Source organism: Pteropus medius, unplaced genomic scaffold (assembly GCF_902729225.1).
Source record: "Pteropus medius unplaced genomic scaffold, Ma_sr-lr_union100, whole genome shotgun sequence".
Lineage (NCBI taxonomy): Eukaryota > Metazoa > Chordata > Mammalia > Chiroptera > Pteropodidae > Pteropus > Pteropus medius.
The window spans coordinates 821,032-836,624 of NW_024349798.1; the positions used below are offsets into that span (position 1 = coordinate 821,032).

The window sequence follows — 15,593 nt, forward strand, 5'->3', positions numbered from 1 at the left end:
TTTTATTTCATTTTATTGCCTAACTGTCCTGGCTAGAACAGTACAATTTAATAGAGTAGAACAGAAGTGCTGAGAGTAATAGTGGTGAATGGAATGGAATGGGAAGGGAATGGAATGAAACAGAATAATCGAGGCAATGGTGGACCTCCTTGTTTTGTTCCTGATCTTGTGGGGAAAGCATTCAGTCTTTCTTCAGGTTGAGGATGTCCTCTTCTAGTCTTGGTTGTTGTGGTTTTTTTTATCATGTCAAGTGTTGGATTGTCAAGTGCTTTTTCTACATCTGTTAAGAAGATCATGAGATTTTTGTTTTTATTTTATTGCTCTATGATGTGTTTCATTAGTTGATTTTCAGATGTTAAATTAACCTTGCAATCCTGGAATAAATCTTGTCCGATCATGGTATATGATAAGCCTTTTTATATGTCTCCAGATTTGGTCTGCTAGTGTATTTTGTTAAGTATTTATTTTTATTTTTATTTGTGGTAAAATACACATAAAACAAATTTTACCAATTAATAAAATTAAATGTATAGTTCAGTAGTTTTAAGTGTATTCACATTATTGTGCACTAATCTCCAGAACTTTTTCATCTTGTGAAACTGAAACACTGTACTCATTTAACTCCCCATTTTCCCTGCTCCTCAGTCTGTGGCAATCATCCATCCACCATTCTACTTTGTTTCATACAGTATTTGTCTTTTTTGTGACTGGCTTATTTCACTTAGTATAATGTCCTCAGGTTTCACCCATGTTGTAGCATGTGTCCGAATTTCCTTTTTAAGGCCAGGTAATATTCCATTGTATGTGTATACCGCATTTTGTTCATTCATGTCTTGTTGGACACTTGGGTTGCTTCCACCTCTTGGTCGTTGTGAATAATGCTGCTAAAAACATTGGTATACAAATATCTCTTCAAGGCTCTGTTTTGAATTCTTCTGGGTATATACCCAAAATAAATTGCTGGATCATAAAATAATGCTATTTTTAATTTTTGAGGAACTGCCATACTACTTCCCACAGCAGCTGTACTGTTTTAGATTCTGACCGAGAGGGTGCAGAAATTCCAATTACTCCACATCCTTGCCAGCACTTGTTCTTTTCTTTTTTTTTGTAGTAGCCATTCTCTACTGAGGACAGTAGAGTTTTTTGAATATTGAAGATAGTCTTTTCTAATAATCTCTGTTTTAAACAACTGCATTTAAGGCAATTTCTCAGCTTTTTCTCCATGTTTCAGTCAGATGGGAGCTATTTGCCTTTCTTATTTTTCTTCCCTTTCTCCTCTTTCAATTTCTCTTTCTCCTTCTTTGTGACTCGCAATACTTACCTTTTCCTGGGCTCACCTCAGGGATGAGAGACTGTTTCATAATTCCCTGGTGTGTCATACCACTGTGGCCTTCTCATAGTAGACCCCATATAAATCTTCACAGATAAATATATTGGAAATAAGGCTGTTGCCTGAAGTGAAATATGCAAGAGGCCTACTGTCCTGCCCTCAGATGCTAATAGAAGACACTATATATTGCACTGTTATTATGATGATTCTACTACCTGAGGGCTGATGGCTCCACCTGGGGCTTTTCCAGCACCTTAGACACCCAGACCCTTGTATATTGTCAAAACTCTCTCACTAGATTGTAAGCACCATTGACAGCAGGCACCCTTAAAGCCACCTCTTTCCAATCCCTAGTATTATGTTTTGAGATAATATGTTAAATGCCATCAGACAGTGAGGATTAAACCTTGGGTCAAGCCCAGTGGAGACCTGAGAATCAGGAAGGCTGTGGAGAGGAACGTAACCTCCACGGCTAAGGAGACTTCTGTTTAGCTCCCTGGTCTACACCGGGGCTCCTAGAACTGTGCTCAACCCAGTAGGCGCTCAATAAATGTTAGAACATGGATCATGTCTGAGTACAAAGAGACAGGGAACCCCAGAGCGAAGCAGACAGGGCTCTGGGGACAGTGGGGCCCCGTGCTGGGCCGGGGAGGAGATCAATGCTAAGAGCTTTTAGGCGGCAGGCTGCGACACCATCCCTTGGCACGTGCAGCCCAGCCCAGCCCAGCCCTGGCACCGAGCCAGGTCCACAAGTGCGCGGTGCAGGCCCGCTGTGCTGGCAGGAAAAGGGCCGTTGGCACGCTCTGGCTGGCTTCCTTCAAATCGGAACGATTCTCCCGAGACCCAATCAGAACGCCGGTTCTTTCCTTCTGCCACGCGCTACCCAATGACCATGCACGGGAGGGAGAAGGGCATGAAACACAATGGCGCCATGATACTTAAGGGCAAAGTATATACCTATCCGGGACTGCGCCGAGCACCTCGTACAGGAACACCGTGCGGCCGACCCTTGGACACCTAGGCGCGACCAAAGAAACTCAGCCCTCCCTTTGTTTCCCTTTTTGTGACATAGAGACCATTCGGCCTCGGTCCAGAAGTGCCTGAGAGCATGTCTCGTTGGAGAGGGTCTCCTTTTCGAGGGTTCAGGAGGCTGTACCTCACCCTTTGAGAGGAAGCACCTTCTCTAGGCTCCATCCTCTCCCCCTGGATTTGTGCGCTGTTGTCCCTTTCCCCCCAAGATTTGCAAGCTCCAAACCCACCCTCATCTCCCGAATAGAGAGAAAGGAGGAGGCTTGGAGGCCGGAGGCCGAGGATCCCGAGGAGGGGGCGAGGCGCCCAATATCTGGGATAGGGGCAGAAAGGAGAGCTGAGCTGGAAATCAGCCTCTTGGGAGCTACACGGAGTTCCCCTTTTTCTTGGCAGCCCCACTTATCCCGCACCTGCATTCCGCCCATCTCTTTAAAGACCTCAGTTGGTAAGAATCCTCTGAGTCTTCTCTTCCAAAGTTCTCTTTCCTGGACCTGGAGTCTTCCTTAAGTTCAAAGGTAGCTAGCTGGTTCGCTGGTCCCGATTGGGGGTATGGGGTGTGGTGGCCTTATTGGAGGTGGAGGTCTTCTGCCTTCTTTCTGCTGAGTACCTAGAGCATTGCCGTCCAAAATAGGTTTCTTCAATTATGGGAATGTTTTATATCTGTGCTGTCAAAATGAGAAGCCACTAGCTGCCACAGATGGCTCTTTAGCACTTGAAATGTGACTAATCTACCTGAGGAAGTGAATTTTAAATTTTCATTAATTCAAGCCTAAAGGATCTGAATACTATATTTCTACTGGCCTTGGATAGGGGCCAGAGTTGACTTAGTCACCTTTGTTAGCCTGCCCTTGTCTCTCAGGGTAGCATAACCTGTCATTTGAAGCTGCTTAGAGCACTCTTTATATAAAAAGTTTGATAACTTCCCACTTCCAATTAGAATGGAAACAGGTATTTTGGGATGCTCAAAAGGCACCGAGGTCTCAATTTTTTGAGACATGTTTGCTCTGAAATGCCCACATTTAAGGCCTTTAACCAGGAAGAGGTGCCAGCTTACTTAGAAGACCCAAGTGAGGAACAAAAAAATAGAATTTTTTCAAAAGTGGGAAACTTCTTAAAAGCAACAAATGAACAGGACAAACAGAGACTCATGGACGTGGACAATGAACTAGTGGTTACCCGAGGGGAGAGGGAAAATAAAAAAATAACATATTTAAAAAATGGAAAACTTCTGCCTGAGCTAAGTGTGGCATTGAAGAATTCAAACTTAGACGCTTATGCCTTGGATTAACAGGCATTTGGTCTCAGGTGCTGCTCCATCCCCATAAACAACCGCCTGGTTCCAGGAGAAAGATAGCTATGGTGATTCAAAACACCCTAAATCTTAGGTTCCACTTCTCTTGTCTCTGTAGAAAGTAAGAGTAAGAAGAAAAGAAGAGCCTATGGCCATGCCATCCTGAACAAGCCCGATCCTGTCTGATCTTGGAAGCTAAGCAGGGTTGGGCCTGGTTAGTACTTGGATGAGAGACCACCTAGGAAGACCAGGTGCTATAGGTGTTTTTTTTTTTTTAAAGAGAAGAAGAAAAAAGAAATGGGTCAAGGAACTTAACTCAGCCTATGTAGGTGAGAGGCCACCACGTGAGTTATGGCAAGAACCCTGGAAGTAACTGAGGATCTAACTGCAGAGGATGTTGCCAGATGTTGCTTCATGGCTCTTCAGCCACAGGACGACAGTGCTCTCAAGCTCCAAAGAGGCCCTACCCATGTCTAGGCTGACCTCTTCTTCCTGGCCAGCCACTGACAGGCCTATCTGCTGAGCAGCCCTTCCCTGTAGCAGTATGGGAACTGCTCTCTCGGTGCAAGAAACTGCTCCAGCATCAACTCACCCACACAGGTGAGCACCCTTTCTCTGCCCCCAGTGTGGCTGCTGCTTTTGTAAAAGTAGGGCACCGGCCACCCACACAAGGGAGAAACTCTATACATGTCTTGACTGTGGGCAGTTCTTTGTCTTCTCCTCACTATTGGTCAGACACAGGCAGATCCACTTTGGTGATAGTCCCCATGTTTGTGGGTCATGGGGTATCCACTTTTACCAGTGGGCTTACCTGGTATACCACCAGCTGCTCCACAAAAGGGACAAGCCCTACTTGTGCCCTGGCTGCAGCTACCACTTCCATCTGAGCAGGAGCATGTATACCCACAGGCGCAGACATATGTGCACAGACTATGAGTACCACTTTGCATACCCCTCTCCGCTGGCCGAACACTGGCTCAGGCACTTGGATAAGCACCACCACCATTTTCTACAATGTAGCACTCACTTTGTTCACCAGGAAAACTTGCTCCAGCACCAGCTCATGACTGTAGGCAGTGCTTCCACCAGAGGCTCCTTTGGCAGACACACACATGCAGGCAAGAAACCTTACCCTTGCCCAGAGTGTGGCATCTGCTCCTCCTACTCTTCCCTCCAACTCAGCAACAGGTGCATCCACTCTGATGAGAGGCCCTTTCTCTGCACTGAGTGTGAGAAGCTCTTCAAGGGAAAGTATGCCCTGAAAGCCCCTCAGTGGATCTATTAGGTAAAGAGGGTGAGGCAGAGACCTTTAGGGCATTCCCTATGCCAGGCTCCTGACCTTCAGGATCAGGATCCCCTAGTTCACATCCACTATTTCTCAGATAAGTTCTAGCTGTGTGGGTGACCTCAGTCAGTGCCATCAAGGAGGTTATGATGGTTGATACCCTTCCTCGTCAAGTGTTGACCATACACAGTAAGCAGGGGCAGGAAAGGAAAAAAGATGTACAAAGTGAAAAGGTCTGTAGGTGCCTTGAAGTCCCCCTTCAGAAAGGAGGATATAGAGGTAATCAGAAATGTATCAGTGAGTTGCCTCACTACACAAGGGAATGGGTTGGAACTTGACTATGTGGATCTGTTAAAGAAAATGTGAGACTCTATTACTCATTACCCTCCCCTAGGACTAACACTGCTTGTCCAAGTCTGGCTTTGTAACATCTTAGACAAAGATTAGATTCCAGTCAGTCTATAATGTGAAGTCTATGTGTGCTATAACTGAAAGTTACACTTTCAGGCACCTCCCCTTACTGAGAATGAAACAAGGAGAAAGTAATCTCAAAGCCTTTCTCCCAGTTCAGAGCTGCTAGTGCAATGCAGAGGACATTCCAAGTTCAAATCTCATCCCTGCCTTTATTAACAGGTTTTGGGAAAGCTGTTCAACCTTCTGATAACTGTGATATAAGGATAATCATCCTCGTAAGAACTCTGAAAGGTGAATTTCAACTGAGATCATCTATATCATTGTGTCCACAAGGTGGCACCTAGTGCTTGGTTGGTCCTCAACACCATTTCCCTTTACCCAGAACAGGGTGCCTGTGGTCTTTCTGTAGTTTCTGAGTGTGTAGACTCCCTTGATCTTCTCCACCTTTTTTTGCAGTGGGTAGTCCTCCTTCAGGAAGAGTCCTGCTTGTCTCTGTGCCCAGTGTGAATCCAGGAATTTATACAGAAAGAAACAAAAGGGCTCTGCTCTCTTCAAGTCCTGGATGCTTTTTTCTCCAAAGTGCTTCCCTGTAGGGTAGTAAAGTAGATACAACTTCCTGTTGGAGATTCAAGGTACATGTCTTCCTGTTTGGAGTAATTGACTACGAGTGTTGTAGGGCATGAGAGCTCCCTGTACATGCCTTCCCCAACTCCAATTTTAGTTGAGGTTTCCTTTATTAATTTTCACATTGGCCAAATGGGGCCTTTAGAGCCTTTAGTCCAGCCTGCCTTTCTACTTCCTGGATGTGGGAAGAGGGCCCAGCACCTTTTCATCTTAGTATTTAATCATCTTATCCATTCAATGTCAGCATCTTTTCCTCGTTCAGTTGACAGCACATCGTCACCTTTTAGGCAAGATGTCTATAGAGGAAGTCTGATTCTTTCCAGCCTCCTTTGTTTAATCACTTTCTTCCTTCCAAAATGAAATGGTTTGCTATCCATTTGTTTTTTATTCCTTTAGCAGCGTATGTTTACATTTTTGTTTTTCCAAATTGAACTATGTAGGCAGAATGAGTAGGCACAAAGCTATCAGTTCATCCTGCAAACTACCAGAGTAATCTTCCTAAAACATGGTTGGAAGGTCATTCACTTCTCTAGCCTTATTTACACCTCCCCAAAGTACAGGATGAAGTCCTCCAATATCTGGTACCAATGAACCCTTTCAGTCCTTCAGTTTTACCGTATGTGTATCTTGTGCTATATCTTTCTCTTCATACTCAGAACTTTCCTGAATTCTGGGCTTTGTGCCAGAGACGTTTATGGCCACGAAATTCAGCTGTTTATTAAACAAATGTATAATGAGCACCACTGCTCTCCCTAAATTCTACCTCTTCAGAGACCAAACTCATTTCCCACATGCCGCATCAATCTGGAAAGTCATTAGGAGGAGGTACTTTGTTTTACTCATTTTGGCAATCTTGAGATTCCACCTGCTACCCCAGTAGTTTGTTCAATAAAGTCAGTATCCTTAAGACAGAGTAGAACTCAATGAAAGTTTACTGCAGTTGTTTATTTTCCTCACATAAAATCATCTTCCTCAAAATGTCTTACTGCCTATGTTATCTTGTGATTTCCTGTCCCATTATTTGTCTTTATTCCCTGTAAGTTTTGGGGTATTTCTTTGCCCATAGTAGGTGCTTTAAAATACTGATTAATGGGTTGGAGAGATAGATGTGTATGTCATAAACTGAAGTAAGAGATGTAGCAAATGGCATATCCTCCTGCCCCAAGTTCCCCTGGGCTATGACATGGAGCTGGTGACTCCATGCCACAACACTTACACAGAAGTGGGGATGGACCAATGGGGTGGGTGCTGGCTGGTTCCATCAGCAATTATCCTTTTCAATATGCCTTTCCCAGACATGCTTATATCATTGTTATTATTAGTTGTGAATTTATATGCTCACTAGACTATAAACTCCATTCAGAGCATGAACCATGACCTATTTCTGTGACACGGCCTCTCCTAACTAACTAGCACTATGCTTTGTACATTGAACAAATGTCATGTAAAAACAAAGTGTAGAGAGATATGTAGGTGACCGAATCTGAGAAGATACCAGCTCAGGTGGATTCTTGAGTTAGCAAACAAATTAGGATAGTGGGAGGGAAGAGTGCTAAGTTCAGTTGCGTGAATAAAGGCCCTGTCAGCCCCGCGTTTAAATCTGTCCCTCTCCTTACTAGCAGTATCCCTTTGAGTTCTTTCTTCATCAGTGGAACTGGGATAACCAGCAGCTCACACAACAGGGGCAAAGAACAAATGATAAAATGTGGAATATGTTGGGTACGGTGCCTGCTCACAGAAAACACCAATGTTAGTTCACTTCTCAAAAGAGCAACAAAGAAATTCCTTATTATCCAAAGCAAAGGCTCTTCTTAAGAAAGGCATGAAAAGGAACCCAGAGGCATCTCAGCCCTCGTTAGCCGGAGTGGCTGCCTCGTTCAAATCTTTCTCTCCCTCAGCTAGGCAGCACTTGCTGGAGAACATGGGCCAGTTGCTGATCCCAAGCCACGTCGCTGCTTCCCACCTCAGAACTCAGTCACCCAACACCAGGGAGCCAGCTTCCTGCCCTTACGCTTCCGTCGGCTTCGTTCAAACAAGCATTCCCCAGCATCCAATCAGAACGATCGATCTTCGGCCACCGCCCAATGAGCGCATGTAATAGGGGGAAAAAGGGCGTGAAGCCCAATCGCAGAGCCATCGTACTTGAGGGCAAAGAGGGTAGGAAGCCGGCATGGCGCTCCGGTCAATAAAATCGATAGCTGGAAGCTGCCTGTGTTCCAGGCCAAGGCGGTACAGTCGCAGCGCCGCCATTTTCCCCGAAGGCATCTTCCGGTACCTTTCCCCCAGGTTCGGGCAGGAGTTTCCTGAATAACAGCGAGAGGTTTTCCGTTGGTCCCAGAGGCGACCGATTCCGATTCCCTCCGGATCTCCCCTAGGCAACCTCGGTCCCGGTCCAGCGGGGGCTCCCAAACCCTGGGGTCCGCCAGGGTCCGAGCTGGGACAGGGAAGGCTGTGGCGCCGGCTTCTCGGGTCCAATGGCGCCGCCTTCGGCTCCGCTCTCCGCACGGGGACCAGGAGAGGCCGGACCGGGTCGGAGAGGGGGAAGGAAGCCGAGGGCGGTGAAGTTCGCAGACGTGGCCGTGTACTTCTCCCCGGAGGAGTGGGGCTGTCTGCGGCCCGCGCAGAGGGCTCTGTACCGGGACGTGATGCGGGAGACCTACGGCCACCTGGGCGCGCTCGGTGAGGCCCGGCCCAGTCCGCTTCCGCGGGGCCGAAGGGATGGAGGAGCTTGTGGGGGTGGGGGTGCGGCAGGGAGTCCGCAGTGTCCAGGATCCTCACCTGCGACCAGGTTGTGTCTCAGAGGAGGACGGGGCCTTGGCAGGAGGTGCCACTGGTAGATATTTACCCAGCGTTATGTATGAACTGGACCTCTAACTGGTTCTCCTTTCCCAGGGTGCGTAGGTCCCAAACCAGCCCTCATTTCCTGGTTGGAACGAAATACCGATGATTGGGAACTGGCTGCCCTGGATCCGCAGGAGTGCCCAAAGCGGGTAACAGTCCAAAGAAGTGAGTGAAAAATGTCCATTGAGGGCCTGAAACCTCTAATGACTCAGTCCAGAGTTTTGGTGGCTAGGGGTACCCATGACCCACGTCGTAGTGTTCCATTTCCTATGTTCATTTTCACAATTTCAGGGTACTGTTTCTGATGGTGTTGTGTCGGTCCACCACACAAAGATTCACAAATCAGTTTGCAAACTAACCATCTGTAGTTCTCTACTGTGTGAATGCATCACTGAGCTTTTTAAAGAAGCTACCCCTGCCTCCTTTGAATTGGGTTCAAACTGAAAGACCTTATACCTTCCTTAGTTTTCTGTGTTTTAGTTGAAGGGATCTCATGGAGAACAGCTGCCTGGGGTGCAGGCGCCTCTCTCTGCCCTTCTGGGAGGATGAACCTAATCAGTGTAGGACATACCACCCTCTCCTCAGATGCAAGCAAGGTTTTGATTAATACCACTCAGGTAGAAGGGCCCCAGATCCACCCACAGGGACAGGTGGGCTGGAGTTTCTGTGCCAGGTTCTCTGAGACCAGGGCTATCTTTCTAACATTCTCATCTGATCATGATATTTCTTTGCTTAAAAACTTTCAGTTTTTGCTAAGGCTGACTGTCAAATGGCTGTCAGTTATATCTAAGTTACTTGGGGAACTTGGTAAAAATACAGATTCCTGGACCCCGTCCCAGAACTGTTTATTTACTCTTATAGATGTCTGGGAACGTGTGTGTTTTAATTGATTTGGATATATGTTTAGGTTTGAGAACCATTGAGTAAAATACAGTCCAAGGTCCTATAGCAGTGTTTCTCAGAGTGTGGTCCTTAGACCAGCAATCATTTTAGAAATGCAAATTTATGGGCCCTACCCCAGACCCGTTGAATCTCAAACTGGAAGTAGGTCCAGCACTGTGTTTCAGTAAGCCATCCAAACGATTCTGGTCACAATAAAATTTGAGAACCATTGCCTTAGGCCTTATGACCTAGTCACTGCCAGCTGATACCTCATTTGTTTCTACTTCCTGCGTTATACTTACCTCTTCAAAAACTTTTAATTTTTAAAGTCAGCTTAATTTCCTAAGAAATTTTCCTCAACTTCTCCAAGATGGGTTAGGGTCGCCTGTAATTCTGTCCATATTTCCATAGCAGTATGTCACACTGAGTTCTCTGTGTCGCTAACACTTATTGAAGACAGAGGCTGAGTCTGTCTTGTAACCTGTAACTTGTAACACTGCAATGGGCAGCAGCAGGAGCCCAGTATTTGTTAATCTCTCCCTGTCCCCCTGTAGAAACCAGAACCAGAAAGAAGAATGGAGAGAAGGAAGTATTCCCACCTAAGGAGGCACCCCGAAAGGGGAAGAGAGGGCGGAGGCCCAGCAAGCCCCGACTAATCCCCAGACAGACATCTGGGGGTCCCATCTGCCCTGACTGTGGTTGTACCTTTCCTGACCACCTGGCCCTGGAAAGCCACAAGTGTGCCCAGAATCTGAAAAAGCCTTACCCTTGCCCAGACTGTGGGCGCCGCTTTTCCTACCCATCCCTGCTGGTCAGTCACCGGCGGGCACACTCTGGTGAATGTCCCTATGTTTGTGACCAGTGTGGCAAACGTTTCTCCCAGCGTAAGAACCTCTCCCAGCACCAGGTTATCCACACAGGTGAGAAGCCCTACCATTGCCCTGACTGTGGCCGCTGCTTCCGTAGAAGCCGGTCCTTGGCCAATCACCGGACTACGCATACAGGCGAAAAGCCCCACCAGTGCTCTACCTGTGGGCGTCGCTTTGCGTACCCCTCCCTGCTAGCCATCCACCAGCGCACACACACAGGAGAAAAGCCCTACACTTGCCTGGAATGCAGCCGCCGGTTCCGCCAGCGCACCGCTCTAGTCATTCACCAGCGCATCCATACCGGTGAGAAGCCCTACCCGTGTCCGGACTGTGAGCGGCGTTTCTCCTCATCCTCTCGCCTGGTAAGCCACCGGCGAGTACACTCTGGGGAGCGTCCGTATGCCTGCGAGCACTGCGAGGCCCGCTTCTCCCAGCGCAGCACACTGCTTCAGCACCAGCTCTTGCACACGGGAGAGAAGCCCTACCCCTGCCCAGACTGTGGACGTGCCTTCCGGCGGAGCGGCTCCCTCGCCATACATCGCAGCACACACACTGAGGAGAAGCTGCACGCCTGTAAGGACTGTGGCCGCCGCTTTGCCTACCCCTCGCTCCTGGCCAGTCATCGGCGTGTTCACTCAGGCGAGCGGCCCTATGCCTGCAACCTGTGCTCCAAGCGCTTTGCCCAGTGGAGCCACCTGGCCCAGCACCAGCTCTTGCACACTGGGGAGAAGCCTTTCCCCTGCCTTGAGTGTGGCCGTTGTTTCCGCCAGAGGTGGTCCCTGGCGGTCCACAAGTGTAGCCCCACAGTCCAAAACTGTAGCCCTAGATCTGCTATGGAGGGGCTCAGTCAGAAAGGCAATGCCCGTTAGAATGGGAAGGCTTGTAAGTTCATTTCATTTCTTAGAGGGCCTGGAGAAGGGAAGGAGAAGCCCTAGGTTATAAGGGCAGATTCAGAACTAAAACCCAGGTCTGTGATACAGACCTGAATTGAGTATATTCTATCACACTGGCTGCCTTACTATGTGTATCTAGAACAGACAGTCGTATTAGGAGAGGTGACATCACTTGGTTGTAAAAGAATTTCTGTGTGTGGTCATCAGGGCTAAAAGTTTTCCCCATCTGTTTTAGAGACTGTCTGCCTTTCTACTCTGCACACAGGGATTACCTGTCCCCTTGCATGTAGTCAGGAGAATCTGATTTATAGGGGCCAGGATCGTTCCCTTCTCTGCCTCTTCCTCCATACTAGGTTTAAATAAACCTGGTTTAGACCCCTTTTTACAACACTCCTGCCAAGTGGTTTTCTACCCTTTAAAATCTCCCTTAACGGGGAGCCCACTACCTCACAAGGCAGGTCATTTCATTGTGGGACAGCTTTGATCTTTAGGAGGTGGTTACGTGCCACATTCTTCCGTAAGCCTTGCCCAGAATATGTTTAATACTCCCTCTAAATGGTAGCCCTTCAGATGACTTAATGACAAGTACTTTGCCGCCATATTTTCAGGTTAAACAGCATAATTTGGTCAATTATTCCTTAAAGACAGGGTTTCAGTTCCACACATCATCTCTCTCCAAGCAGGTGCTGGTGTTTCAGTGTTCCTTTTAAAGGGTCATGTGAAAATAAGCCGGCACCACGTTGTGCACTAGACACCTCCTTGTGCATTTGTTTGACAGCTCTAGATTGCATTGGATTTGAGGGTGGCAGCACTGTATCAGAGGTTTATTGGGTTCCAGGCACTTAAATACCTAATTTTTTTTTTTTTTAACCCACATGTTGTGAAGCTGTCTTCTGCACCCTCGTGTTTGGAAAATTGGTTCCAGTTGGATTTTTGCAGTGAGCTTCGGGAAAAGATTGATCTTAAGTAGAAGCAGGGTAGTTATGCCCTTGCAGCAAAAAGTGAAAATGGGACTGGCTTGTACTTTTTCTGGTGGATTTGGGTTATTTCCAGGCAGCAAGTGGTTGGAAAATCCTTGAGAACTAGGTCTCATTCCTCCCTGATTCTCATCAGAATAAGGAAACAGAACCTACCGTGAGTCCTCAGTCAACATTTTTTTCATAAAATGAGGCAAGACCGTTCAAGGAGGGTAGAAAGGTAATTGAATACAAAAGCTGGAAGAGTATACAGTTATCAAGTTAAGTGTATGCCTGCCCCGTCTTGTAAGCTCCAGAACGCAGCAGTGTCTTAATCTTTGATTCACCTCCGTGGTGCCCACCCCTGAGGAGGTGCTCAATAAAGCTTTACCGAATTGAATGAATAGGCCTACCACTTTGCCTTGGTTAGCTGCACCAAATTGGAATTTCCGAACATGACTTATCTCATTCCAGCAGCTGAAGCGGGTCATCCTACCCCTGTTGTTTCTTCCTTCAGCTCTTGGGATCTCAGCCCCAGACTTGAGAACAGCTAGAGAACACAGCTTTTGTAATTACCTCTGTTCTGGTGTTTAACAACTTACATTGTAACTTTCTTCTCGGATGATGAGCTACCCCAAGGCAGGGGTCAGACCAGATCGGGTCTCATTAAAATGTCTGATGAATGAATTATGTTCCTTGTGGAATTACTGTTTATAAAATGTAAATGTAGTCCCTAGACTACAAATAATTTTTTATGGTTTTGAGGGAGACCTGTCCAACCCTCTCAGAGACCTGTTAGATACCTGCCTAGCCCCCTGTTTTAGACCTGGCTCTTTTCCCTAATTTTATCTCCAAGCTGACCCAACTGTTTCCTAGAAATTTTATAACTGTCTTTGGGCCTGATTTTAATTCATTAAAACTTGAGAGCTGTTGTGGCCAAGTTCCAGTATGGGTCTACGGAGGGCAGAAGTGAGAGACAACTTCCTAGGTTTCCTAAAGTACTTCAGTCCCAGGGGCCATTTGATGATGAGCTGTGATCCTAGCCCTGTATTCAGTGGGCAATGCCAGTATCCTTCCAGTAAGTTCTCCTTTCTGCTTCAGGTAGTTTTAAGTTGATTTTCTGTTACTTGCAATAAAAAAAACTAATACACAGCCCCAAAATGGATTAATCTCCCATCTGTCTTCACGCCTATATATGAGCTATAAAGAAAAACAATTGCAATGCTTCTGGGAGGGGCCAGCCACAATATCTTTTCTGATCTCCATCTTAGTTGAACCTTCAGTATTATGTCTTCCGTATATATTGATCCTTTTCCTTCACTAAGAAAACACAAGGTATTCAGTAGGAACTCTTTCAACATTCCACTCCCCGCTCTGACTCCTAGCTTAGCAATGTGATCACTCCTGTTTACTTGCTTCCATCCCACCTCAGGGAACTCCCTCATGTGCAATGCTCATTAACAGCTGTGCCTGGATTTCAACAACTGCCCCCTCAGAGACTTTGATAAAATCTATTATTTTTTTCTCTCTCCTCTTAGTTTTATGGTTTCAGAGTTCCTCTCTTGTTTGGATACACACACCCCAGCCTACGAACGTGCTAAAATCTGTCTTTAAAAACAATAAAGAACTTTCCTTCTTCACGCCTATATATGAGCTATGTTCCCTATTTTCAGCTAAATTTCTTGAAGAAGGAGCCTACATTAACTACTCTGTTTATTCTTTGGCCTACTGCAATAATATTATAGCCACTTTGTTGAGCATTTATGATGTACCATGTACTATGTTACATACTTTATATACATTACAGTTTAACTTTTACAAGAACCCCATAGAGTAGGTGTTAGGAGATGCTCTTCCATGAGTCTCATGTTACTACATATCTTGCTAAGTATGCCAATAATGCAAGGCCCTGTCCTCAACAAATTCTCAGTCTCAAGCCAATTCCGGACCTAGAGCCCCACTGAATGAGGGAAGGCTGGATCCTCTTGATGAAAGACCATGTTACGTTGGCAAAAACGTGGTAGATCTTCCCAACCTTTTCCAAATGTACCTGCAGCCATTTGCCAGGGTGGCTGGGCACTGGAGAACTGGATGTTGGGTGTAAACCGATTCTAATTCTTGGAGATCAGGTATGTGTAGAAAAGCGTTTAACTCAGCAGACCTAGGTTGCTTAAACCCTGCAGATTCCAAAGCTCATCTTTAGGACTGGCATTTGGCTCACTCTAGGAGATAAATTCTGAGCTCTTGGAATATTTTGTCTGATTAGAGTGTTTTTGAATGTTGGAGGCCTTGAGCCATGCTGTATCAGTCTGACCAGATAAGTTTATCCTAAGAATGTGATTTATGGTGAAGCCTGTTTTTACTGTGGGGGTTGGGGTCTGAGTATCTGAAGTCAGTCATGTGGGCATCATCCAGTGTCTATATGACTAACCCCCCCACCCCCCCCAAAGAAACCATGGATGTCAAGGCTCAGGTGAACTTCTATGGTTGGGAACAATTGATGTCTCATGTCACAAATCATTACTGAGAGAACTAATGTGTCCCTGTGCAGCTCCACTGGGAGTGAACATCTGGATGTTTGCACCTGGTTTCTCTAGGACTTCTACATGCACCTTTTGCTGATTTTTAATCTGTATCCTTTTGCTTTAATAAAACCATAACCTTGAGTATAGCCAAAAAAGGCAAGGCCTTGGCCACTCTTTACCCAGGCCATGTCTCAGGATTGTGTTTGTAGCAACCAACCTTGGAGAGGTAATGTGTCTATCTGGAACAAAGAGCAGCTTGCTTACCATTTATTATAAAACAGGGGTTCCCAAGCTCATTGTTTCTCCCCTATAATGCAACTCACTGTGTGCCTAGCATCCATCTAGGCCTCTCCATGTTGCCTCTGTGGGACTTAGGAGACAGGGAACCAATGCATACATGATGCTTAGGCTGCTTGTTGTGCCATGAATAAGATCTTTTGTCTCTGACATAAGAGTCTCTTGTCTTCTGCCAGCATCCATGAAACAGTAACAGACTGACTTGTTAAATTGTAAGTAGGGTAACCTCAAATTGCACACCTGATGGTAGATGTTATTTCTCTTTAATAGAGGAGGAAACTGAGGCTCGGTAAAATAGTATTAAATAACTAGCCCAGGATCACACATCTAGTAAATCTAAGAACTAGGATCCTA

The 15,593-nt window shown here is 46.3% G+C and overlaps 1 protein-coding gene and 1 pseudogene across 1 annotated transcript; both read left to right on the forward strand.

Moving 5' to 3' along the window:
- Positions 1–3,797: 3,797 nt before the first annotated feature.
- LOC120620577 (uncharacterized) lies at positions 3,798–3,916 on the forward strand (annotated as a pseudogene).
- Positions 3,917–7,991: 4,075 nt separating this feature from the next.
- LOC120620085 (zinc finger protein 689) lies at positions 7,992–14,063 on the forward strand. The gene is made up of 3 exons (XM_039884510.1): positions 7,992–8,655; positions 8,869–8,982; positions 10,254–14,063. Exons 1-3 carry the CDS (start codon positions 8,451–8,453, stop codon positions 11,435–11,437), a joined length of 1,503 nt encoding a protein of 500 aa, XP_039740444.1. The 5' UTR covers positions 7,992–8,450; the 3' UTR covers positions 11,438–14,063.
- The last annotated feature ends 1,530 nt before the right edge of the window (positions 14,064–15,593 follow it).